A 27,379-nucleotide genomic window follows, 5' to 3' on the forward strand; every position below is an offset into this window, starting at 1 on the left:
ACTTGGCGCTGAGGACGGAAATGATGTTTATTTGCACCGGGAAGCAAGTAGTGTAATGTAGATGAGCCGAGCTGGAAGTGGGAAGATGCCGGAGCAGAGCGGAACAGGGGCTGCGGCTGCTCCTGCTACCGGGCCCCGGGGGAAAAAAAGGGAGGGGGGACGGATGTTCGCCGGCCTGCAGGAGATCGGCATCGCCAACGGGGAGGATCTGAAGGAGACCCTCACCAACTGTACCGAACCACTGAAAGCCATAGAGCAGTTCCAGGTACCCCCTGTCACCTGATCGATTCTCCTCCCCCCATGTCACCTGACCGATCCCTGCTCATGTCACCTGATTAATGCCCTCGTGTCACTCGAATACCTTACTGTCATGTGACATACCCATCCCAATACTCCTTGTCACATGACTTGACATTCTTTCTGCCTCTTTCACTCAAATGGTCTCCCTCCTCGTCACTTCTATTGCCTGAATCTCCTCTTCCATTGGCCCTTTCACCTGTTTGCCCCCTGTCACCTGACTTATCTCCCCTAATGACCCCCACACCTGACTGATTCCTCCCTCTTTGCCCCATCACTTGACTAACCCCTCCAATCTGCCAACTGATATTTTCCCCCTTTTCCATCACCTGTTATGCCTCTCCTTCTGTCACTTCTCCCACCCTGCATGGCCCGACATGCCCCCCTCCCCCCGCGCGTGGCACCCGACATGCCCCCCCCCCCCCTTCATCATCAAATCCCCCTGCGTGACCCCCTATGTCCCCCTTTCCCCCTGCCCTGCGTGACCCCCCTATGTCCCCCGTTCCCCCTGCCCTGCGTGACCCCCCTATGTCCCCCGTTCCCCCTGCCCTGCGTGACCCCCCTATGTCCCCCGTTCCCCCTGCCCTGCGTGACCCCCTATGTCCCCCTTCCCCCCGCCCTGCGTGACCCCCTATGTCCCCCTTTCCCCCCGCCCTGCGTGACCCCCTATGTCCCCCCGCCCTGCGTGACCCCCTATGTCCCCCCGCCCTGCGTGACCCCCTATGTCCCCCCGCCCTGCGTGACCCCCTATGTCCCCCCGCCCTGCGTGACCCCCTATGTCCCCCCGCCCTGCGTGACCCCCTATGTCCCCCCGCCCTGCGTGACCCCCTATGTCCCCCCGCCCTGCGTGACCCCCTATGTCCCCCCGCCCTGCGTGACCCCCTATGTCCCCCTTTCCCCCATGTCCCCCTTTCCCCCTGCCCTGCGTGACCCCCTTTCCCCCTGCCCTGCGTGACCCCCTATGTCCCCCTTTCCCCTGCCCTGCGTGACCCCCTATGTTCCTCTTTCCCCCTGCCCTGCGTGACCCCCTATGTTCCTCTTTCCCCCCGCCCTGCGTGACCCCCTATGTCCCCCTTTCCCCCCGCCCTGCGTGACCCCCTATGTCCCCCTTTCCCCCGCCCTGCGTGACCCCCTATGTCCCCCTTTCCCCCGCCCTGCGTGACCCCCTTTCCCCCATGTCCCCCTTTCCCCCCGCCCTGCGTGACCCCCTATGTCCCCCTTTCCCCCTGCCCTGCGTGACCCCCTATGTCCCCCTGCCCTGCGTGACCCCCTATGTCCCCCTGCCCTGCGTGACCCCCTATGTCCCCCTGCCCTGCGTGACCCCCTATGTCCCCCTGCCCTGCGTGACCCCCTATGTCCCCCTGCCCTGCGTGACCCCCTATGTCCCCCTTTCCCCCTGCCCTGCGTGACCCCCTTTCCCCCTGCGTGACCCCCTTTCCCCCTGCCCTGCGTGACCCCCTTTCCCCCTGCCCTGCGTGACCCCCTATATCAACCTTTCCCCCCGCCCTGCGTGACCCCCTATGTCCCCCTTTCCCCCCGCCCTGCGTGACCCCCTATGTCCCCCTTTCCCCCCGCCCTGCGTGACCCCCTATGTCCCCCTTTCCCCCCGCCCTGCGTGACCCCCTATGTCCCCCTTTCCCCCATGTCCCCCATGTCCCCCTGCCCTGCGTGACCCCCTATGTCCCCCTTTCCCCCTGCCCTGCGTGACCCCCTATGTCCCCCTTTCCCCCTGCCCTGCGTGACCCCCTTTCCCCCTGCCCTGCGTGACCCCCTTTCCCCCTGCCCTGCGTGACCCCCTTTCCCCCTGCCCTGCGTGACCCCCTTTCCCCCTGCCCTGCGTGACCCCCTATGTCCCCCTTTCCCCCTGCCCTGCGTGACCCCCTATGTCCCCCTTTCCCCCTGCCCTGCGTGACCCCCTATGTCCCCCTTTCCCCCTGCCCTGCGTGACCCCCTATGTCCCCCTTTCCCCCTGCCCTGCGTGACCCCCTATGTCCCCCTTTCCCCCTGCCCTGCGTGACCCCCTATGACCCCCTTTCCCCCCGCCCTGCGTGACCCCCTTTCCCCCCGCCCTGCGTGACCCCCTATGTCCCCCTTTCCCCCCGCCCTGCGTGACCCCCTTTCCCCCCGCCCTGCGTGACCCCCTATGTCCCCCTTTCCCCCCGCCCTGCGTGACCCCCTATGTCCCCCTTTCCCCCCGCCCTGCGTGACCCCTTATGTCCCCCCTTTCCCCCTATGTCCCCCTTCCACCCCGCCCCCGTGAGTATCGCAATTGTTTTCATGCATAGGCGCACCAGCGCGTGCTTTTATGTTTGTAGGTGCGTACATATGTGGGGGTGAGGGGATTTTTGGTGACAGGTTCTCTTTTTTGAAACATCCAGGGTCTGAAAGACTCTGAATGTCTCCCCTGTACTACACTGGATGTAATGCAGTGCACATCTCATTCTGAAGTGACGGCACATAATTTCCGGCTCAGGACAAGAAGGGGAGAGGAGTGAATGTGTCCGTTCTCCTCCCTCCCCTATACCTGCCGGCACCCACTGAACTGATCCTGGGTCCACAGATGGACAAGCAGAGCCCAAGACATATAGCAGGCGAGGGGGTGCAGACTGGCACCATAGTGGGCTGTGTGGAAGCAATTGGGTGGCAGCGCTGCCACCCGAATGCTTCCATCTGACAGTGAGCCCTGCTGCTTGCCCGCAGCAGGGCTAAAGGTAAAAAAAACTACCTGCCTGATGCCCAAAACGACATGAATTGAACATCCCTGGTTCCCCCACCCTGCACCCTGTCTGCTGAAAATACTCCTCCTATGACATCTATTGTCACCTGACTGCACCCACCGCTGCCAGTCACGTATGTGTCCCCCTCTACCTCTCACTGTAATCTGACTGTACCACTCCACTGCCCCTGTCACCTTACTACTGCTTTGGGTTCTTGATTGAATCACCTCACCATCTGAGTGATTTCCATATTGTCTTTTATGCATTGATGAATCTTGTGGTTGTGCTCTATGTATGCTTAGTCATGTCAGGGCAGACCTTTTCATGTATAAAAACACTGCAATCATTTACTGATATGTTTTTAATTTCAGACAGAAAATGGGGTCCTCCTTCCATCACTGCAGTCAGCACTGCCATTCCTGGATCTTCATGGCATTCCCCGACTGGAGTTTCACCAGACAGTCTTTGATGAACTGCGAGAGAAGTTACTGGAAAGGGTCTCATTCATCGCGTCTGAAGGAAAAGATGAGGACCGGTGGGATTAAAATCACTTGTTTTGGTTTTGTTACAATTTACATCTGGTCTGGACAGGTGTTTGATAGCGAATAACAATCTGCAGTAGTGTTTTCTAATACAGGCAACTGGATTTTAGTAGTAAAGTTGAATTCTCAGTAACGTTACAAGTATGCATGAGTATGTTCTTCCTATTTATTAAAGGCATTGTACACTTTCAAATGTGTTTATTGTTTAACCCTTTTGCTGCCAGATGGTTTTGCATTTTTTGCACACGTTTAAAAAATAATTTTAGGCCTGAAGACTAGACAAGGCCCCCCCAAATATTGTATATTTTCTGAAAGCAGAAATCCTAGAGAATAAAACGATGGTAGTTCCAATTTTTTTTTGTCACACAATATTACCACAAAGGTCTAGAAAACGTAAAATGTCAGTACAAAACACACTAACGTGAATTTTAGGACAAACAATCGATTATGCAGATTTTGGGTGAAATATAAATTATGACATGAAAGTACAGGGTCAATGCAGAACTTATGTGGGTGAAAAACACAAAGTGCAAGTAGGAAGGTTTATAATGCCTTTAAAAAGCAGTCTTTGAGCCCAGTCAGTGACTTTGTCAAGACTGATATAATTCCATCTGTTTACTGCAGGCAGGAGGAAGCTATTCTTAGTCTCCTATCCCCAGTCATCACTCAGACTGTACACTGTAACTTTGTGTCAGGCATTTGTGAACAGACCAATAACTGCGCAACCACCAGGATTTACATTCATGTTCTCTCTGAGTCAACATCTTAATGCCTACCACAGATGATGCTTAAACAAATGTGATACTTTCTGGAGAGAAATGATGATGAAAGCATTGTCAGGAGAAGTACTGTGAACTCTGTGAGAAATCGTAAATCTTTGCAAGTCTTACACATTACTTAGAAGGCATGTGCCTGATAAGAAATACAGTGTATATTTGAAGCTAGATAAAGCTGAGTGCCGTTACAGGAAGATATACACATTACAACCTTTTGTTATCTATCGCCTTGAAGCCCCAGGTGGTATAAAATATTATAGTCACTCAATCACCAGCTGTACTAAAAGAATTGTGGAAGTGTAAGGCAAAGCGTCATGATTTTGTAGGTGTCTGCACCAGAACCTTTCAGCAATGAGGAGAATAAATGCTGATATGCTTAAGCTGTCTTCTACCAACATGCAGGAAAGGTGCAAGTTTGGTTACAATGAAGTACCACATAATCACTTCTGTCCTGTATCATATGACACCTTTTATCATGTAACCATCAATGGGATGTTATCTATATGTGCAGGATAACTGTTGATCATATCATAGTTGTGATTTTGCATTTTAGGTACAGTAAATTGGAAGAGTTGCTGGAGAAATGTTTTGCTTTGGTTAAAATGCCATCAATCCAGCCTGTAGTGATGTGTGTAATGAAACACCTACCAAAGGTGAGTTTCCTTTTTGTTTGTTGAATTTTGTAGAACCCAATATAATCTAGTGAGGAAGGTTGCACAGATGAAGTGCTAGGCCTTGCACAAGGCCTGAGGGCTGAGTAACAGAGAGAGGTGACAGGAGATACAGTCTTAACTTATACACTGATCAGCCGTAACATTATGACCACCCACCATAACCTGTCGAGGCATGGTCAGACCTGTGAAGGTATACTTTGGTATCTGGAACCAATCGGCAGATCCTTTAAGTCCTGTAAGTTGCCTTATGGGGCCTTCATTGATCAGACTTGTTTTTCCAGTACATCCCACAGATGCTTAAATAGATTAAGATCTGTAGAATTTAGAGGCCAAGTCAACACTTCAAACTCATTAGACAATAAAAATATGCAGAGCTCGATGCCAAAATTAGACATAAATACATAGGATAAGTAAGTTCAATGGTTATAGCTCAAATATGATGCAGAACTTATAGGTTAACACAGCATGTAGATCATATAGGGTAAACGTGACGTCTGTGATGCATCAGCAGGCGATAAACTAGAATGCTCGTGACTCTTGTGGTAATTGTACTGAGTATAGGGTGCACTAACCAGATGCATAAGCAGAGGAAGCATGGAGTAATTAAGACCTACTCCTAGTGCTCTGGATATGGGCCACTGGATAGATGGTTGTCATCTTATATCTTGCCACTAGATGTCATATCTCCCAGGCCAAAAGGACAAGGTTCCAGGGATATCAACATCAGCCAATAGAGGTATTATCCAGATCATCAGACAGCAGATGGGCAGGATTTTGATGAACACCTTCAAAAAGCCCGGGCTCCCTCAATACAAAAGAACCCCAGGCCAGAAGCCTGGCTTGTGGGCCTGTTTCTTCTCTACCACTTCCGAGCGCCGCTCCGCCTGTATGAGACCGTGCTGGCCGTGTCTGCATTTATCAGTACACTGACTCCAAAGTTCTATGTTGCTCTTACTGGCACATCATCCTTGATATCTGGACTAATATTGCTTCTGGCTTGGGGCTATCTGTCTTCTCAATTCAAACTCATTGATGTATTCCTCAAACTATTCTTGAATTCCGTAGTCCAGGCCACCTCTTCTATTGCTCCATGGTCCGTTTCTGAGGTTCACATAGGACATAGGTCAGCATGGGCACCCTGACCAGTCTTCAGCTACACAGCCCCATACACAGTAAACTGCGATGCAATGTGTGTTCTGACACATTTCTATTGGTACCAACATTAACCACTTCAATACCGGGCACTTTTACCCCCTTCCTGCCCAAGCCAATTTTCAGCTTTGAGCCTTCTCACATTTTGAATGACAATTGTGCGGTCATGCAACACTGTACCCAAACTAAATTTTTATAATTTTGTTCACACAACTAGAGCTTTCTTTTTTTGGTATTTAATCACCACTGGGGTTTTGTTTTGTTTTTTTTGCTAAATTTACAGAAAAAAACAAAAAAAAAAAAAAACATGTTTTTTTTTTGTTTCTGTTATAAAAGTTTGCAAATAAATTAATTATTTTTCATCAATTTAGGCCAAGATGTATTCTGCTACATTTCTTTGGTGAAAATAACCCAAATCAGTATTTATTATTTAGTCTGTAGGAAAGTTATAGGGTTCACAAACTATGGGATAGATCTGAATATTGATCAGTTTTGAAGTACTGACAGCCAACCTAATTTCATGAGGCCCAAAAATGTCAGAACAGTACAGATATCCCCAAAATGGCCCCTTTTTGCAAAGTAGACAGTCTGAAATATTTAATAAGAGGCATGTCAAGTTTTTTGAAGTTGTATTTTTTTTGGAAAATGGTGAAAATAAAAAAAAAAATAATAATCATCATATAACTGGTGTGGCAGTGCTCACACTGACTGGTGACTGTATGGGGAAAAAAATTATACTTTTTTTGTTTCAATTTTTTTTATTACATTTCTTTTTTTTTTTTTAAAGATTTTTTTTTTTATATTACACCATGAACAGAGTAGTATAATGTTACCATGGTAACATTGTATTACGTTGGGATAGTACCTATTTATTTATTTATTTTTTTTACACATAATGATTAAGGATGTCTTTGCTATGAACATGCATTTAACTGATTTGAAATCGATTCATTCAGGTTTTTCTGTTGTGATTAGCTGTGATTGGCCACGGCTAATCACATGAGACACAGATGGGCTGTGATTGGCCCAGTCTGTGCATGTGATCACTGTGACCAATCACTGCTAGTGACACAATTGTATACAATGGATGGCATGAAATGAAGCCATCCATTGTCATGTGACCTGCTGTGATTAGTCACAACAGGTCACATGGTACTGGCAATGTTCCGGTACACAGATCTGTCATTGGCTGTGTCCAAGGTACACAACCATTGACAGATCTCGCCACAGCACGATCCGGGATGGACATCATATGACGCCCACCCAGATTGACGAGTCCTGCTCAGCGGTCATTCTGCTGTCGGGAACAGGTTAAAGTGTTACTAAACCCACAACAGTAAAATCAGTCTGTATATGCAGTAAAGCATGCTTGTTATACTTGTCATTGTGGAACCTAAGGGGTTAATCCTCTGCCTTGTATTAAAATGCTGTTTGGTCCTGACTTCTCTGATCCTCCCCTTCTTCCAGTCCCCCCCATCTTATCTCCTGATAAGGCACATGCTCAGTTTCGTATGTAATACTAGAGAGGTTTTTTTTTTTTTTTCTTGGGAGAGTGCATGTGATCAGCACAGGGCCAATCGGCACTGTCCAGACAGAGGTCAGGGGTTCTGCATCCTCCTAGAGCAGAAAGAAAACTTCTACAAACTTTAACCCTTTAACCAGTGCTGTGCGTGACACTGATAGAAGTCACAAGACTGCTATATACTGCTGATGAGAGCAGGTATTTAGCAGTTTATATTTACTAAAATAGTTGCATTTCCATGTTCTGTGTACTGTGGGAGACCAGATATAGCATTAGTAACACTTTAACTTTTTCAGCAATTTTTTTATAGTAATTGTTTTAAGAAAGCACAAAAAATTGCAATGATTTGATTAGAACAGATGCCTGAATAAGGCACAATAAAGAGTTATGGAAATATTTGTGTATACACAGTGTTATAGAATAAAGATCTATAAACAATACAGGATTCTGGAATCCCTTGTTTCACTTGTTCAGTACAGCCAAATGGTGCACAATTCAGATTCCTGTCTATATCCTAGTAGGATAATGCAGAGATGAACAACTACTATATATATATATATATATATATATATATATATATATATATATATATAATAGGGAACTGTCCCTGAGTTCTACCCTCGTAAGAGTGCATAATAGACAAATTACTTTTTCAGCAATTTGAGCTACAGTAGCTTTTCTCTTAGATCGGACTGCACAGGCCTTCCCATGTGCATTAGTGAGCAATGGCTGCCCATGACCCTGCCACCAGTTTGTCGGTTTTCCTTCTTTGAACTACTTTCGGTAGGTCCTGACCACTGCAGACTGGGAACATCCCTCAAGAGCTGCAGTTGTGGAGATGCTCTGACCCAGACGTCTGACAAACACTATATTGTAATGGCTAAAGTTGCTCAAATCCTTAAGCTTACCCATTTTTACTGTTTTCAACACATTAACTTCAGGGAAAACATGTTCTCTTGTTGTCTAATATATCCCACCCACTTTAGGATGCCATTTTAATGAGATAATCAATGTTAATCACTTTACCTGTCAGTGATCATATTATTATGGCTGATTGGTGTATAGTGAAAACCTTTTATTTTACTAGGGCTAAGGCAGTTCATAGATTATGCAATGTTTCCTTCCCTGCAACCATGGGTTGCCAGAAATAAAATTGATCGATTTTCCCCCATCAGCACAGTGTTGATGGGGGAATCCCTCCTGTGGAGCTATTATGTTCTCCCGGTGAGGGGGCATGGGGAGCCGTCCCTACCAGGAGAACACAATGATTACTGGTAGCAGCTATAGCCGCTGGCAATAATTACATGCTAAAAATCCGACATGCTGGTTGTATCCAAGTCGATCAGTGGATTGACCTGGGTACAATTAGCCTGCGTATCGATGAATCGAATCACAACTGGTCCCTGCTGAACCGGCCAAGATTCAAACCATCTATGGCTGGCTTAAGTGGTTTGGCTTGAGAAAGATACAGATCTTTTATTAGAAGGTGTAGATTTGCTGAGTTTTTCCAGAAAGATTTATGATGTAACACTTGTTAGTTGCTGTTTTGCATCCAAAAGGTCCCAGAGAAGAAGCTGAAGCTGGTGATGGCGGACAAGGAGCTATACAAAGCATGTGCAGTGGAAGTGAAGCGCCAGATCTGGCAGGATAACCAGGCTCTGTTCGGTGATGAGGTCTCACCTTTGCTTAAGCAGTACATCTTGGAGAAGGAGAATATCCTGCTCAGCAGTGAGCTCTCTGTCCTGCACAACTTCTTCAGTCTGTCTCCAAAAACAAGGAGGCAGGGAGAGGTAGGGCATGTGTTTTGCATGATGGGAAATCAGTACTTCATAACCTTTTCAGGGCATGATCATAATCTGACAGATTAGACAGTTGCTCCAATTGTAGGTTTACCTATTTTTATTTCTTTAGGTGGTGAATAAACTGACGCAGATGATTGGAAAGAATGTGAAGCTGTATGACATGGTTCTGCAGTTCCTGCGCACGCTATTTTTGAGGACACGAAATGTGCACTATTGTACTCTGAGGGCAGAGCTCCTCATGTCCTTACATGACTTGGACGTCAGCGAGATCTGTTCTGTAGATCCCTGTCACAAGGTATGATCTTATAGGGATGTTATGTTGGCATATTTTGTGCCATTTCTGATTTAAAGAGCAATGGAAAGCCGTAGGTTTTTGATGTGGCTTTAACATGTTTTCTGTCCAGTATCGTCATACACAGAACTTAGATATTTTTTAGGTGCTCTTTGTCAAACGAATTAATAGCAGCCTTGTTTAAGGGCTGCTATGTGACCTGGCTGATGTAAACAATAAAGCACAAGTATCATGCAGCACTACTAAGCAGGAAACACAGCCTGCATATGTAATGAGGAAATACAAGAAGCAGAGCCTACATAATCGAGGAGTATAACGAAAACAGAGGGTGCACCAGCCTAGTGCATTACCTTAAAAACATATATTAATAAAAGGTGATAGGTAATATACTCACAAATGAAAATAACGTCAAAGGCACATCATAAAAGAACAGCACTGTCCAGTCCACACTACGTGACTGTCTGCAATGGGAATCCTGGACCTCCCAACAGGCTAACATGTTTCGAGGACTTGCCTCTTCTTCAGAGCCAGCTGTCATTTGTGACTATATTACCTATCACCTTTTATTAATAAATGTTTTTAAGGTAATGCACTAGGCTGGTGCGCCTTCTGTTTGTTTTCTTTGCATTCAGTGTATTTGGACTTCCCCGGTCCTTTGAAGGCAGGAAGGCGTGCACTATCCAGAACATTCGAGATATGGTCTGTTGAGTCCACCCCCAAGCGCAGGAGTATTTGTGTTTGTCATAAGCAATGAATATGGCTGTCCTTATGGACTTGCATAATTACTAACTATATACAAAAGCTGCCACCCAGATTGATAATATTTGTGTTAGGTCAGTAATCGTAATAGTAGATCTTTAAACTTAATGTGACTCTGTTGCTGAAAAATAAAAGCAGCTTCAAAAAGATGATTTATAATACCTGTCCTGATACCCAAGCCTTCAGTTTCTTCTAGAATCCCCAGCATGTGACACTTACAGGTGTTTGGATGCCTGCATTCCCCACTGGGGGGGGGGGTGCGCCATTCTGCAACAAAAGCGTCCTGATCCTGGCCCCCATTGCTAACTGGCTGTGTTATAGGATCCTATTATTGCACTGCAGGTACCTTGTACTATGCAGTATGTGGTTGGATTGGAAATACGAATGATTATAGAGGTCAGTGAAATTTGGTGTAAGTCATTTAACTTTTTTCTAGTTTACCTGGTGCTTGGACGCCTGTATACGAGAGAAGTTTGTGGATGCAAAGAGGGCACGGGAACTGCAGGGATTCTTGGATGGAGTGAAGAAAGGGCAAGAACAGGTGCTGGGGTAAGATTATTATTATTATTATTATTATTATTATTATTACATCGAGTTTATATAGCGCCAAAGGGTTTGCTCAGCGCTGTACAATAGAGGGGGGGACTATACATGAAACAGTACAACAACAACAAAGCGCACACGAGGGGTTAGAGGGCCCTACTCTTTCGAGCTTACAATCTAGATGTTTAAAGTAGAAACTTTAACCGTTTCCAGCCCCATATTCCTTTTGTGTCTATGTTCCAGCATTGTATTTGAGTATAATAGTGTGTAGCAACTGTGCCACCATAGGTGGCTAACAACTGATGAGCCGTCTGTCAGCTGTGAAATGTTTCAAGGGCAGGAGGCATCCAGGCAGAGTTGCAACATGGGTAAAGGATAGGTGATACAGATAACTGGCTAATATATTAACCAATACAGCACCAGGAGTTACAAAGGAACTATGTGGGTGTCTTTTGATTTAGGAACTGTTGAGCAGAATACATACTTGTCACAAGGTGAAACTAGAAGTACATGAGCAGGTGGAGTCATGTCATGCTTTGGGGGAAGGCTTTTGTCCCAAGATGAGACACTGACAAACAGCCAACAACTTTATCCTGTTCATCCTAAAGATCATACTTGTATGCTTCTACCTCCAGACCCTGTAGTAGCTGTGGCCTGTGTGTGCCCTTAAAGCCTGTGTAGAATCTTCTGCCAGCCATACAGTTCAGGAATGCTACTGCATGATGCAGAGGAATGATTAGTGTGGGGCCTTTAGACAAAATAGATTCTTGGAACAGAATTACACAGTTACTTCATATTTGCATCTCTACCTCCTACACTGTCCCACCACATTACACTATGGATTCCACAAAATATTTGTCTTCTGTGGTTGCCTGTTAGGGAATCTAACTCTGTTCTGTGCATTACAGGGACCTGTCTATGATCCTTTGTGATCCTTTTGCAATCAACACTTTAGCTCTTAGCACCATTCGAAACCTTCAGGAACTAATTAGCCAGGAGTCCCTCCCGAGGGTGAGTACCAGAGAACCTAACAAAGCAACTGTAATAAACTGTGTGTAGTATATGTGCAACTATTCTAAGTTCCTTTTCCCATAATATTACCATTGCAAACTACACATCAGCTAAAATTTCATATTCGGTTGACAATACCTGGTTGCCTTGAGACAGAGAGATCTGGAAAGACCTTAAAGTGATACTAAAGGTTCAGATTTTTTTTTCAAATACCACACGTTATACTTACCTGCTCCGTGCAATGGTTTTGCACAAAGCAGCCCCAATCCTCTGCTTCTCGGGTCCCCTGCCAGTGCATTTGGCTCCTCCTACACCCCCCCCAAAGCAGGAGCTGCTTGCTCTGAAGGGACTTGTGCATGCTTGCTCCTGAGCTGTCCCTGTGTGCCCTGCCCCCTCCCCCCGCTTGCGTCTCACTGGGCATGATTAACAGCAGGGGAATCCTTGCTTAAATCTCCCAAACAGCCAATGCAGCCCCTGTAGAGGGAGACTTCAGAGAGAACTTTGTTTTAAAAACGTTTCTAAACCTTTTTGGACACAACTTGCTATTTGACCTTTTTCGGTTTTTATTTGTTTTTTTTGTTTGTTTACATTAGGATAGTCCTGAGCTGCTGCTCCTTCTGAGGATGTTGTCTCTGGGACACGGCGCATGGGACATGATAGATAGTCAAGTGTTTAAAGAACCCAAACTGGTAAGTTTCCATTACAGGTGACCCACACCAAAGCATCCTAAAATGTACACTCAGAATTGAATGGTAAACTGGAAAACCCATACAGGGAGAACAATATAATTGCTTTGTACTTGTAATGGAAGTTTGGGAACCATACTTGGAATATAGGAGAGGCATTCACAAACATTCTCACTGCAGACTCCTTGCTGTCTCTTACATACTGAAAACTCGATGAATATAATAAAACTTTGTCAGCCACTCCTGGCATCATGTGGGGAGCTCTCTGGGCCCAGAGGATTTCAGATAGCATTGCACAGGACATGGTCTAACCAGAGCTATTCCTTCCAAGCAGAAACAGATAGGAAACTGCAGCATAGTTTGTTAAAACCTTTGCAATGTACATTGATCACCCAGATGGGAATTTTTTTTTCCCTCAACATACTTACATACATGATATACTTACTCAGCAGTAACACCAACACTGAAAACAGTTTGGTTGGAGTGACACTTTAAAAATCTCCAGAAATACCTGGTGTTTGGAAGTGTGAGAGAGATTGTGACCTTCTCCCCTTCCTCCCAGGATGTAGTGCTTGTGCTTGAGTGGCTAATTTCCAGCTCACGTGGAGAGGGTAAAAGGGTTACTAAGAGATTAACAATCCCGTGTAAGCTCTGACATGGAATTTACACAGAGTTTGGACCCACATTTGTGATAGATTAAGGGATTGAAGGAAGTTTCAGTAGGTGGAGGAAAAGGGTTGGCTTTAAAGAGAACCCGCCACTCTGCCATGAATGGGCAAAGTGACAGATTGCCTTTATGGTAAACTGAACAGCCATGCAGCCAGATTTTAGCAGGTAGCCATATTAGCTCATTGATTGCTCTCATTTGTGGTCTCCAGGTGTTACAAAGCATTCTAAAGTCTGTAAATGCCAATCAAAAACATAACCCCCCCCCCTTCCCAGGATCAATTCATTGTTTAGAAGATTAAAACATCTTTTATTCTATGTTTTAAACAGTAATTGCTGCATATAAATCTATATCTGAACTATATAACATACCCAAAAACTGCGTGCAGAGGAAAATGCTATCATTTATTATAGAGAGCAACTTGGTGTCCCCTTTTTCTTTAGGTGGGGCTGTATGCTCCAATGAATGCAACATGAATACAGTGTTTTCACTGTGTTTTCAATCCTGTTCTTCTTTCTTTAGGAGGCAGAACTGATTACTAAATTTCTTCCTCTGTTGATGTCCTTGGTGGTCGATGATTACACTTTCAATGTGGAACACAAGTTACCGACTGAGGAAAAAGTGCCGGTTACATATCCCAATACTCTGCCAGATGTCTTTATCAGGTGTGTTAGTTTTGGACTAAGTATGGATAGCGCTGATTATGAACTTGTCAAGTAATTTTTTGCTGTCCTGCTGTGTAGATCTCCTTTTACTTCCTGTACTGGAAACAGAAAATTTCCCCACCAGGAGAGGAATTGCCATCTTGGACAGTTGTCACCAAAACATTTGTCTCTATTGGAAGATTTCCCTGACTTCTTGTTTTCATGACAACTATGCTGTGTGGTGTAGGGTTACTCTCTGGTTCAGTGACAATGGCCACCCGGGCTAATAGGATAAATCTACATAGAAAGGACACAAACTGCAATAAAACTTGGCAGAGGTTCTATACTTTCCCCTTTTGCCTTTACATACACTTTAATGGGGAACTGTATAATCTTGTGACATTCTGAAAGGGTTATTAAATATTAATTTATTTACAAATAACTATGTAAGTTACTCAGTCTGGAATTATGATTCGGGTTCAACAAAACAATAGGATGCCTACATAGTTTTATTTTTATTCACATATCAACTGTTTCAAATGTTTAAACTGAAATTTTTTATGAAACAAAATTAGGTAATTTTGAAATTAATGGCAGCAACACGTCTCAATAAAATTGGGAGAGGGCAAGAAAAAGCTGGCGGAGTAAGTGGTACTAACAAGGAAAAGCTGGAAGATTAATTTGCAGTTAGTTAGGGTAATTGGCAACAGGTCAGAAACATGACAGAACATGATCTCTCTAAGATGCCCTTATTATTATTATACAGGATTTTATATAGCGCCAACAGTTTGCTCAGCGCTTTACAATAAAGCGGGAGACAATACAGCAACAATACAGTTCAATGCAAAAGGGTTATGAGGGCCCTGATCCTTGGAGCTTACAATCTAAGAGCTTTTTATACCCAGTCATGTTTCTGACCTGATGCCAATTAACCTAATTAGTTGCAAAATGTTCTTCCAGCTCTTCATTGTTGATCACCACTGAGACAGGCTTCCGATCATGTGACCACCGCAAGTGCCAATCCCAGCATTCCCATGATGGAGAAGCCATGCTGCCTCCCAAGCAGTAAAGCCCACTTAAAGGGCTTCCAGGAGGCAGCGTTTAAGAGGTAAAAGTGGAAGTAAAACCTAAACATTTTTAAACTTAATGCATTCCTTGCATTAAGGTACAAAATGTTTAGACTATACTGTCACCCCCTCATACCCCTCATACTTCCTCACTTGATTGAGCACAGTCTGCAGTGGCTCTCTCCTCTTCTCCCCAATCTCAGGCTTTGCCGAGAGCAGTGGGAGACATTGGTTCTCGCTGCTGTCTGTCACATCCTGTGGCAAGGGAGCAGGGGCGGGTCAAAGGACACAAGCAGGTGTGCCACAATGGGAAGTAGCTTTCTATGGTGGCACACCAAAAAGAGGAGGAGCCAGGGGGGGACCCAGGTAGTGCAGGATTGGGTCTGCTCTGTGCAGTTCCATATATAAGTATAACCCTGTTTATTTAAAAAAAAATAAAACTTTACAATCATTTCAAAGTTTTTAGTGCTATCTGTGTCCCAAATGGGTGAGATACTTCACTGTTTCAGTTAGCCTGTATATACTTATTATTGGTATTTTTAGTAGCTAGTTAGTATGAACGGGGATAATTGCTGGATTTTAAGGTTCAGATTTTTTTTTTTGGTGTAGCATTAGATTGGGATTTAATTTTCAGGTGATGGGTCTGCTTTAACCACCTTCCGCCCACCATATAGTACAATGACGGGCGCAAGGTGGTTCTCTCGTTCTGATAGGATGTCATATGATGTCCTTCCATTCTCACCGCACATGCGCGGCGATTGCCGGTGCGCTGTGTCCCTTGGACACAGCAGATCACGGAAAGAGCTGAAGATGTCGGCTCGGTCATGTGATCAGCTGTGTCCAATCACAGCTGATCACATGCAAACACGGAAATGCCGGTTATCGGCATTTCTCTCCTCTCGAGCTGTCACGCTAACAGCTCGGGAGGAGAGGAGAGCCGGTAATTGGCTTTCCGCGGAGGGGACATGTACACTGATCATCAGGGCACTGATGATCAGTGTGCCCTGATGATCAGTGAGGCCCCAGAAGTGCCACCTGTCAGTGTCCATCAGTGCCAGCAGTCAGTGCTCAGTGCCACATATCAGTGCATACCAGTGCACATTAATGCCACATATCAGTGCCCATCTGAGCTGCCTTTCAATGTCACCCATCAGTGCCAGTCAGTGCTGCCTAACAGTGCCAGTCAGTGCCGCCTATCAGTGTCATCCATCAGTGATGCCTGTCAATGCCCATCAGTGCAACCTACCAGTGCCTCCTCATCAGTGCAGCCTATCAGTGTCCATCACTGCAGCCTCATTAGCGCACATCAGTGAAGGAGAAAAATCACTTATTTACAAAATTGTATAACAAAAACTAAGAAAAAACGTTTTTTGCTTTTTTCTTTAATTTTCAGTGGTTTTTGGTATAAGAAAAAATAAAAATCCCAAAGCTGATTAAATACCACCAAAAGAAAGCTCTATCTGTCTCAAAAAAAAGATAAAAATTTCATATGGGTACAGTGTTGCATGACCGCACAATTGTCATTCAAAGTGTGACAGCGCTGAAAACTGGAAATTGGCCTGGGCAGGAAGGGGGTATAAGTGCCCTTTAGGCTAGTGGTTAATATTTATTTTTTGTAGACATCATTTATTTTTTATGCCTTTTTCATGTTTAATTTCAGATTTTTGCATGAGAACAAAATAGCCTGCGAGGTGGGACTGTATTATTTGCTGCACATCACAAAACAGAGAAATAAGAACTCGCTGCTTCGTCTGCTTCCTGCTCTTAGTAAGTGCAGCATTTATATTCTGCAGAAAGACACAAATACAAGAATTTTTAAAGAATATCTAAAGCCCAAATGTGTTCCACTTTTTTTGGGGGGGGGGGGAGGGGGCGGGGGGGTGTTTATGAAATTGTATAAGAGTTGGAATCCTGTCAGGTTATTAATGTGTGTCTGTTCTCCTTCTAGGGAGATTCACTGTCTGTTTGCTCCAGTGACCTTTGTCACTGGGAATGAAAGTGATGGGAAAGATAGGAAATCTTACATTAGGGATACTTTTTTTTCTCTTTTTGAGGAAAGTATTTGAGAGGGTGTTTCCTCTCAGTTCTTGTGCTGTGTTTTCAGGTCTGGAAGATGAGCTAGATCTCCCCAATTTGACTAAGATGACATAAAATTTGTCAGAGCTGATTCACACATGTGCGGTGTGGATTGAAGCTCAGGTCTCACAGCAAATTGATACAGTATTTGTTCACCGATTCATGTCAGGTTTACATCAGGTTCAGGGCAGGATTAGCTTTCAGGATTATCCTGTTCACACATATGTGGTTTAGAAACAGTTCCCATAGAAGTCAGTAGGCTGTACTCCGCACCTGAACCGGACCATACTGCTCAGACATCGTACATGACTCTTTTTTTCAAACCACACTAAATACGCACCGCCAGTGCACTGGACATATATGAACAGGCACTAGAGGAAGCAATGTTTTTTTACTTGTCATGCGGATTGGATGTGATTCAAACCACATCCAATCTGCATATATGTGAACTGGCACTCATGGGTTTTAACCATTCCCCACTCTATCCAAAACTAATCGGCAAGCTGTACAAATTTTCCCTGTAATTTTTCTAATACATTAATTCCTATGTTGTCAGCAACATCTCATGGCCAGCATGTATTATATTTTCTCGCTGAGGTATTTCAGAATGCTGTACCACATTTTAGGTCACTGAATGGTGCTGATGCTATAGGAAAAAAAAAAGATATTTTGGCTGGCTTGCATGAATACTTCTGACATTTGGCCAATGAATGTTTTAGAAACAAACCCCTTAATGTTTTGGCTGTTGATTTCCTTTAAAGTTCAGTATAGTTACACAAGTCACCTCACAATTTCCTGCTTTAGCCATTGTTTACTGAAGAAATAGTTTTTTTTTTTTTCTTTGCAGAGGAGACATTTAGTGACACAGCTTTCACAGACATCTTCCTGCATCTGTTCACCAGCAATCTAACACTTCTTGCCGAGGAATTCAGTTCAGAAGAATTTTGCAACCAGATTTTTGATGGATTTTTTCTCACAGCTTGCACAAAGTAAGAATATTTTATAGTAAAAAGTAAATCGTTGTGTATGTGCAAATGATAACTGATGAATGTGAGCTTTACGGTTGGGGCCAAAAGTATTGATTGTTTCTGGGGTAATTTGAGGCTTACAGAGACCCAGGGAAATTCTGGGAGTTCATGATCTGAGGCTATTACCTTATGACTTCACCTTCGATAATGCTGAGTGACAGACATTGTGTCTATATCATTTATACTCATAGGTGTCAAGGTAAAATATGTTAATTCCAAATTTTTAGGAACCCTAAACCTTGTTTTTCTGATGTTAACTGATAACTGAGAGCACTCTTGCTCATTTTAACATGATAATTATCTTGCAGGTTGAACACATCGCATAACAGTTGTTCAAGTTAACATTTACGCCGATTATGAGATCAAACATTTCAGAATTCCACTGCATCAAATTTTAATTTCCAGCTACAAAATAATACTTTCATCATAAATACTGTAGATGACCCCGGCAGTAAAGCCAATCAAACTTATTTATTTATTATTTTTTTTTTAAGATTGAATTGGATTGATTTGAATTGAGTGATTCTATTAGACTTGTTTATTTTTTTGAGTCTGCCCAGTTTTGGAAGTTACTGATATTTTCTGTGGCATTGATGTGGGTGAACCTTTACTGTGGCATCATTGACAGTGGGACATACATATTCTGTCAATAATACCCACATGGAAGAAAAATATATTGGAAATATATTTTAAAATATCCTATCCAAATATCCAAATATATTGACATATATTTAAAATACTACAATTTTGACCATATTCAATATATTTATATATATATATATATATTGCATATTGAAATGCATTTTTATTACAAAATATATAAAAAATATTTTTAAAAATACATTTCAAATATACTGTATGTCTTTAAAAATACAAATCTACATTTTTGGACTGTATTTACAAATATATGTAAAAATATGTTAAAATGACTTTTTTATATGTTAAAAAAAAATCTGAAGAATATATTTAAAAAATATATCTTTTTAAAAATATATCTTTTTTAAATATATTCTTCAGATTTTTTTCTTTAACATATATAAAAAAGTAATGTTAACATATATTTTTGCATATATTTGTAAATGCATTCCAATAATGTAGATTTGTATTTTTAAACACATGCAGTATATTTAAAATGTATTTTTCATATATTTTGTAATAACGCATTTCAATATGCAAGTGTGTGTGTGTGTGTGTGTGTGTGTGTGTGTGTGTGTGTGTGTGTGTGTTGAATATGGTCAAAATTGTAGTATTTCAAATATATGTCAATATATATGGGAAGAATATTTTTCTTCCATATGGGTATATTATAGCCCTGATGTTGTGACTTTAATATACAAATGTGGTTCCAGAACATTAAACCTGTTGTAAAGCTACTGACCTGCTCTGTGCAATAGTTTTGCACACAGTGGCCCCAAATCTCCTCTTCTGGGGTCCCCTGCCAGCGATGCTCCTCTTCTCTAAGTGCCCCCATAGCAAGCAGCTTGCTATGGGTGCACTCGTGTCCATAGAACCACACAACGTGGCTTGGCCCCTCTCCCTCCTTTTTTTTTTTTTTTTTTTTTTTTTTTTTTTTTGACTGATAGCAGGAGTCAAGGAGTCAGAGGCAGATAAGCACAGCGCTGGATCGAGATCGGGTTCAGGTAAGTAGAAGTATAAAAGGAGGGCTGGGGGGAGCAGCTTTTGAAAGGTTTTTTTATCTTTAATGTACAGAATGCATTAAGACAAAAACCTTTTGCTTTTATACCCACTTTGATATAATGTATATACTATGGTGTATGGGTGAGGTTTGGCTCGCATTTTGAATTGTGGTTCTGGTAAAACCTACCATGGCAGATAATGAACAAACTTTGCTTATTCATTCACATATTCATGTCAGCTCAGATGAATGGTTTGTGTGTCTATTCTGCTCTTTTACCTCATTCATGTCTTGTCTAATAATATAATATTTTTATGACTAAATTACATTCTAACTACATAACAGGTTAGCAAACATGGCATATTCTTGAGCTGCCATTGCAATGGTAAAGTCTTCATAATATTTGAAGTCCTCCAAATTTAATATGCATTAAGCCAATAACCTTCCACAATTTCTCCTTGACTCAGGAGACACTCTATTCACCTGTAAGCAAATGACGTAATAACTGGCAGGGCTCTCCATGCTTGTGCTCCAAGATTCCATGTGACTTTTATCTTTATTTGTCAAGTTGTCTAATAGTTTTCTAGTTGCGTCACGCTAAGCCGGCAACTTCTCTTGTGTCTCCAGTGAAGGTCAGGTGAATAATGTCCCTCTGATGATAATGATAATATTTTGCATATAGGTACACAATAATCACAGAGAGGTAACTTATGGCACTAATTCAGAAATCGCTTAAATCCTATTTAAAGCCTTTATTAAAGTGGTTGTAAACCCTCACATATACCCAGTGAAGCGACTGGCCTCAGGTGATACACAGAGGTGAAAAAAAACCTCCTACATAAGTTGTGTCAGTTTATCTGGAGCGCTCTCTCCTTTACAGCCATTCGAAGTTCTGAATTTATACACCTTGTTTGAGCTTTCAGAAAGCAGGTGACAGAGGGCTGAAGTTTGAGGCTCCATGCACACGGGGCGTTTTGATAACGCTGGTAACGTTCACTGTGTAAAATCATGTTAAAAACGTGCATTTTTCAGCGTTTTTTAGAATTTTTGTATTAGTGTTTAGATGCGTTTTGCAGTGTTTGTTTTTTAGAGGTTTTTTTTCACCAAAAAAAAAAATTATGGGGGTCAAAAAAAGTCATAAAACGCTGGTTTGCCACGATTTACTGCGTTTTACTGCGTTTTTCGGCGTTATAACATTTTTACAGCTAAAAAACTCCTCTAGAAACCCACTAGTTCTGGGGTTTTTTCCAGCCAAAGAACGTTGATTACAGTCTATGTGTGCATGGACATTTAGGATAACATGCTGGGGGGTTTACTGGCTATAGAAAAAAATATCAAAAGCCAAAAACAGCCGCTGTAAAAGCATCCAGTGTGCATGAGGACTCAATATGCAGAGCTCAGTGAAGAGCGCTCTGAAAGCTTATTAGAGGGAAGAGGTACAGGAACAGAGTTGACGCTGTCAATCACAGGCTGTGTGCTGGAGGTCCATCTTCCTTTCACCTTTTTTCTCTTGATGTCAGGAAAACTTGTCTGAAGTGACTCATGCTGATAGCAAATGAGCTAGGCAGCACACAGGAATGACACTTAGTGCTCTGGATGCAGACAAGTACACACTATAGAGGGATATGCTATGCTTTCATCATATTTCATGTCCGAGCTTCACAGCCATTTTAAAAGTGTGTTAGATGCAAGTACATGTGAATGAGATCACCCTGATGCACCTAATCCTCTCACTATGTAACAATCTTGTATCTGTGTGGGACTTGTAATACTTTATGTACACAGAGGATGTTTGCTTATTATATTTATGCAGCTTCTGCTCCCTCCCTGTGACTGGCTGTGTTGTACTGGTCTTTTTTTGTCATTGTTCGTTTATTTGTATTTTAAAAAAGGAAAAGGTCTTTCTGTGTGGGTAATTGGTTTTATTTTGGCAATCGTCTACCGGAGTTTCTTGGTGTACTCTGATTTACAGGCAGAAAATTTGTATTTTATACATAGATTTGCAATTCAATTGTATGATTAGAAAACAAAAAACAGGTAAAAATGTGATGGGCATCTAAAATACTTTCTGTTAAAGAATATGTAAACCCAACATTCCTTATTCCTGGTATGTGCCTGCTGTACCATGTACTTGTATGAAAAAGTATCTTGTTCTCTTTGTATTGCTTCCTTTGTGTGAAATCCCTGGTGTTCCTGCCAGTCCCTCTGCTTTTCTATTAAAAACAGACTACACGAAGCATGAGAACACAGATTGGTCAGTTCACTGTAGCTATGTTGAGAACTTGGCTCTCATCCAGTGATCAGACTTATCCTGACCTCCCCACAGCCTTTCACTGGGAAGATCAGTGTACTGTTGTTTTTCCTCCCCCAGCTCTTATGCAGCTAAGAACAGAGGGAATGGGGACACTTGTTCTTTTTTACATGTATACAGAAATGTTTCACCTTTCATTTCTATTTTAAAATGAATGGGTTGTTTTACAAGACAAGGGTTTACAATCATTTTAAGTGCTACAGTAATATCTCACACATTTAAGCAGAAAGGCAGTGTTCCTTTGTGCTTCTTGTAGTACACAATAAAGTCACTTAAAAGAATAAATAAACTACCTTGAATCTTTTGCAGGAAGGAGAACATTCACCGACATGTACTTCGCTTAGTACTTCACCTTCACCACAAAGTGGCGCCATCCAAAGTGGAGTCTTTACAGAAAGCCCTGGAGCCAGCCAAGACTGTGAGTAGAGGAAGGGATTGTGTAATCTTCTACTATTGGGTGTTCTGTGGTCAGGTGTGACGTGTCCTTACAAGAGAAGGCGAGGAACTAAAAGCACTTACTTGGCCACAGGCGGAGAAGGCATGGATTGTGTAGTTCATTGGGGGATAAAGATGATTTTTTTTCTCCCTTCATTGTGTGTAGTGAAAGGCTTTTGTCATTTTCGGCTAGGATTGGGAAATGATCCTTAGCTGCCAATCTTCCTCTTTGGTAACCCTTCTGTTGCAGCTGTTTGCGTCATTCTGTTACACAGTCTTGAGGTTACTGCTTCTTGAAGCTGCCCATCCTTTTTTGAAGCAACACAGCCTGACCATTGGAACCAACTTAAATTGGTTCTAAAGGCTCAAGGGTTTTTATATTAATGCACTCTATGCATGAAGGGAAAAAACCTTCTGGGTGCAGCTCCCCCCAGCTCCTCCCTCCTTATAGGTACCTGAGCCCCATTTCAATCCAGTGATGTGTATAAAAGCAGCGGCTCTCCGGGGTCTCTCTCCCTTCATTGGTTCACGCAGCAATGGGAGCCATTGATTTCTGCTGATGTCAATCACAACCAGTGAGCCAATGAGGAGAGAGTGGGGAGCAGGGCCTAGCCATGCTCCATGTGTGAATGGACACACAGAGCATGGCTTGGAGTTGAGCTGCTTGAGTACCCCCATAGCAAGAGTTATGGGGGCACTTGGCAGGGGTGAGGAGCCAGGAGCGGTGGCAGGGGAGCCAAAAAAGAAGTGGACCAGGGCTGCTCTGTGCGACACTATTACACAGAGCAGGTAAGTATAACATGTTTATTTCTTTAAAAAGAAAATACTCATTTAAAGTGTTTGTAAAGGCTCAAGGTTTTTTACCTTCATGCTTTCTGCAGCAGCCCCCCTAATATTTACTTGAGTCCCATCGTGATCCAGCAATGTGCATGAGAGGAGCGACTCTCCCTCCTTACCTTGCGCCTGTCAGTCACAGCCAATGAGGAGAGATCAGGGGCGCGGGGCCACTGAGTGGACACACAGAGCAGTGGTTCGAGAGTGAGCCTGCTTGGGTGCCACCATAGCAAGCTGCTTGCTCTGTGGGCACTCTGCAGGAGGGAGGGGCCAGGAGTGCGGGGGACCCAAGAAGAGGAGGATTGGGGCTGCTCTGTGCAAAACCACTGCAGAGAGCAAGCAAGTGATAACATGTTTATTTAATTTTTTTATTGCCTTTAGCCGCTTTCCCGCTGCCCTATAGCAGATATACTGCTACAGGGCAGCAGGGGTGCGCAAAATCACGTGCGTGTGTGTATATGTATGTGTGTGTGTGTGTGTGTGTGTGTGTGTGTATATACACACACATACATACATATACACAGGTAGGGGGCGCACACGAGTCCTACCCGCGCCGCCATTCGTGGCCGCAGCTGTCAATCACCCGGTCCTGGCTGGTGAATACCGAGCATCTCCAACGGGGAGGAGGACTGTTTTGTTTACTAACAGTTCTCCTCCCTGTCAGCTCGGCACACTGCTTTGGATGGCTGTACACAGCACACCCATCCAGAGCAGTGTGATTACAGTGAAGCACACAGATTCAGCCCCCTAGTAAAACATTCTCTGCACACAGTTAACCCTTTGATCGCCCTTCATGTTAACCCCTTCTTGCCTACAGTTTTTTTAGCACTAATCACTGTATTGGTGTCACTGGGGATGTCAGTGACACCAAGTCAGTTCCACCCAGTGTCAGAATGTCCGCGGCAGTCCTGCTATAAGTCGCTGATCGATGCCATTACTAGTAGAAAATAAAATCCCAGTATATATACCACCATTTGTAGACGCTATAACTTTCACATAAACCAATTAATTTACACGTATTGGGATTTTTTCTTATCAAAGACATGTCACAGAATACATTTTGGCCTAAATTAGATTTTTTAAATTTTTTTCAATGGACATGTTTAATAGCAAAAGCCAAAAATATTGTTTTTTTTTCTCAAAATTGTCAGTCTTTTTTTTTATAGCGCAAAAAATTAAAACCACACAGGTGATCAAATACCACCAAAAGAAAGCTCAATTCGTGGGGGGAAAAAAGGACGTATTTTATTTGGGCGCAGTGTTGCATGACCGTGCAATTGTCAGTTAAAGTAGCGCAGCGCCGTAACGCAAAAAATGGCCTGGCCAGGAAAGGGGGTAAATTCTCAGGAGGGCAAGTGGTTAATATCACTTTAAGGTAGATTGGTTTCCACAGTCAGACTGCATTGAACTTAATCTAAGCAGACCCAAGCTGTATTTAACCTCTTCACGCCGGCCGAATGCAAATGTGTGGCCTCCCGGCGTCTGGGCGTAGACGCCGAGCGGCTGCACATTTGCGTTGTATTAAAAAAAAAGACATGTGCTGAGAGCGCGCGCCGTGCGCACTCCCAGCACACATATCCGGTACCCACGGAAAGGTCCCGATCTTCTCTTTCGATCGGGACCTTTCCCGATCATGTGACCAGCGTGTTACAGCGGTGACATGACCCTAAACCCTGCCCCACCTCCCGATTTCTGAAACCCTTAAAGGGCCGGGAGGCGCCGGCGTGAAGGGGTTAAAGTAGTTGGAACAACTAAACTTGAAGAAAAAAAAAAAAACAGCCTAATGGTACGAATAACAGTCTCCAAATAAATACCTTTTTAAATCTTTATGTGCAGTCACATGACTTCATCTCCTTTGTTCTCTGTCCCTTCCTCTGCAGGTGGTGGGCCTGTACTTTAGGAACTCTGACATATTTTCTCCTAACCCAAAGCGAGGCTTGGAGGAGGTGTACTGGATAGTCCATACATGACACTGTCAGAGCTTCCTCCTGACTGAGAATACTAATGTTAGTGGAAGCGTCCAACATGTCGCGTCTATGCGTACATAATTATAGCGAAGATAGGGAAGGCCAACAACTCCTACACAATCTAGAATTCAATGATGGCCAGATGGCGTAGTCTGCCTCAAACCAGGAATCTTTATTAGAACTATGAACTGGCAGGATCAAGTAAATGGACATATTAAGAGTTGACTATTCTGCACTAAGCATAGGTTATTTTATTTATTTATTAATGTAAATGGTACTTTTTTCATATCAGGCCTGGGACAAGCATAATCTGAAGTCAGTTTGCTGTGGACTGTGCTTTTGTCATTTCTCTTTGCAATGTGGTACTGAAATTGATGAACTAATCCTTCTCTCTATATCAATAAACAGAGCGGGGAAGCTGTTAAGGATCTTTATAACCAACTGTGTGAGAAGTTACAGCAGAGGAAAGCAAGTCCACAACCTCCCGAACCAGAGACACCAACCATGGACTTACCCCTGCACAGTGTCCCCACTCCTCCCATCATCTGAGACAATGAATAGTGTCGGCATTAGTCCAAAAAAGCACAACTGCCATTTCCCCGCTGCTGGTAACCCTGGCTGTACTTGTGCCTTCTAGTAGATCCTTAGAATGCCTGCCATTGCTTAATGTGAGTCTGTGGTGTATCTGTACAAGAAACCTCAGGTGGAAGCTTGTGTTTTGATGACTAACAGGCTGCATATTGATTTCTGGGGCTCTGCGGTTCAACCTGATTGGTTTGTACAGAGCACAGAAGGGTATATGTCCAAGGCTATTGATGGATTGCCATTCTGCTCATTTCCACTGGACAATGACAGACCCATTGGTAATGTGTTATTTTAACCCCTTCCTGCCCAGTGCCATTAGTACAGTGTCAGTGCTTTTTATTAGCACTGATCACTGTATTGTTGTCACTGTGGATATCGGTGACAGCAAGTCATTTCCCCCCCAGTGTCAGAATTCCTGCCGCAGTCCCACAGCTATAAGTCGATGATCGCCGCCATTACTAGTAAAAAAAAAATTTTAAATTTCAGTATACATACCGCCTTTTGTAAATGCTATAACTTTCACATAAACCAATTAATTTACACATATTGGGATTTTTTTAGCAAAGATGTAGCAGAATACATTTTGGCCTGTATTTATGACGAAATGTAATTTTTAAATTTTTTTATTGGATTGCACATGCTCAGTTTGGTGTGTTTTTTTTGTTTTTTTTTTTTTCTTGGAAGAGTGCATGTGATCAACACAGGGCCAATCCGCACTCTCCAGACAGAAGTCATGGGTCCTGCATCCTCCTACAGGAGAATGAAAACTCCTCCTACAAGCTATAACCAGTACTTCGCTGGGCATTAATAGAAGTCACAAGACTGCTCTAACTGCTGATGAGAAATGGTATTTATCAGTTTATATTTACTAAAATAATTGCATTTCCAAGTTCTGTGTACTGTGGGAGACAGATATAGTGAATGCAGGGTCCTGGGTTTAGTAGCACTTTACGTTATCCACTTAGCACAATGGTGATTGTTCATATTTTTAGCCTTGCAGCCCTGGGGTAGAGTGTAGTCCCATAGAAATGATTTAATTTGGGTGTATATACATTTTACGATGGCAGAGAAGTGTTTGCAGTGGTTGTGTTAAATATATGCATTGTCCGTTTACCATATCCTTCACATTTACGCACACTCACCTGGGATTTGATTTTTGCCTTTTGTAGAAATGTGTTTTATTTTTTACAAAACAGAAATAAAATTTTGTTTTGATAATACAACTGTACATATGCTTGGTAATTTGGTATCTTTCTTTATATTTACCTTTCTTTATCAAACTGCATCACATAAAAGCTATTTGGAATGCTTTAAAGCGATACTAAAGGTTCTTTTAACAAACATGTCTATACTTAC

The 27,379-nt window shown here is 43.2% G+C and overlaps 1 protein-coding gene across 1 annotated transcript; it reads left to right on the top strand.

The window, feature by feature from the left end:
- NELFB (negative elongation factor complex member B) lies at positions 1-27,251 on the top strand. Its single transcript, XM_089677067.1, has 13 exons — positions 1-265; positions 3,386-3,549; positions 4,886-4,985; positions 9,240-9,470; positions 9,592-9,777; positions 10,970-11,082; positions 11,985-12,087; positions 12,681-12,776; positions 13,963-14,105; positions 16,812-16,918; positions 18,075-18,216; positions 22,512-22,620; positions 25,847-27,251. Exons 1-13 carry the CDS (start codon positions 62-64, stop codon positions 25,985-25,987), a joined length of 1,839 nt encoding a protein of 612 aa, XP_089533193.1. The 5' UTR covers positions 1-61; the 3' UTR covers positions 25,988-27,251.
- The last annotated feature ends 128 nt before the right edge of the window (positions 27,252-27,379 follow it).

The sequence above is a fragment of the Staurois parvus genome, unplaced genomic scaffold (genome assembly GCF_062004578.1).
Source record: "Staurois parvus isolate SC_StPar_1 unplaced genomic scaffold, SC_StPar_1.0 ptg000176l, whole genome shotgun sequence".
NCBI lineage: Eukaryota > Metazoa > Chordata > Amphibia > Anura > Ranidae > Staurois > Staurois parvus.

Excerpts from the sequence above, each read along its gene's own strand:
- NELFB (XM_089677067.1), top strand. The coding sequence starts at position 62 with ATGAGCCGAGCTGGAAGTGGGAAGATGCCGGAGCAGAGCGGAACAGGG. Across the intron at positions 4,986-9,239 it reads TAATGAAACACCTACCAAAG|GTCCCAGAGAAGAAGCTGAA; the intron begins GTGAGTTTCCTT and ends TGCATCCAAAAG. Across the intron at positions 18,217-22,511 it reads TTTCTCACAGCTTGCACAAA|GAAGGAGAACATTCACCGAC; the intron begins GTAAGAATATTT and ends AATCTTTTGCAG.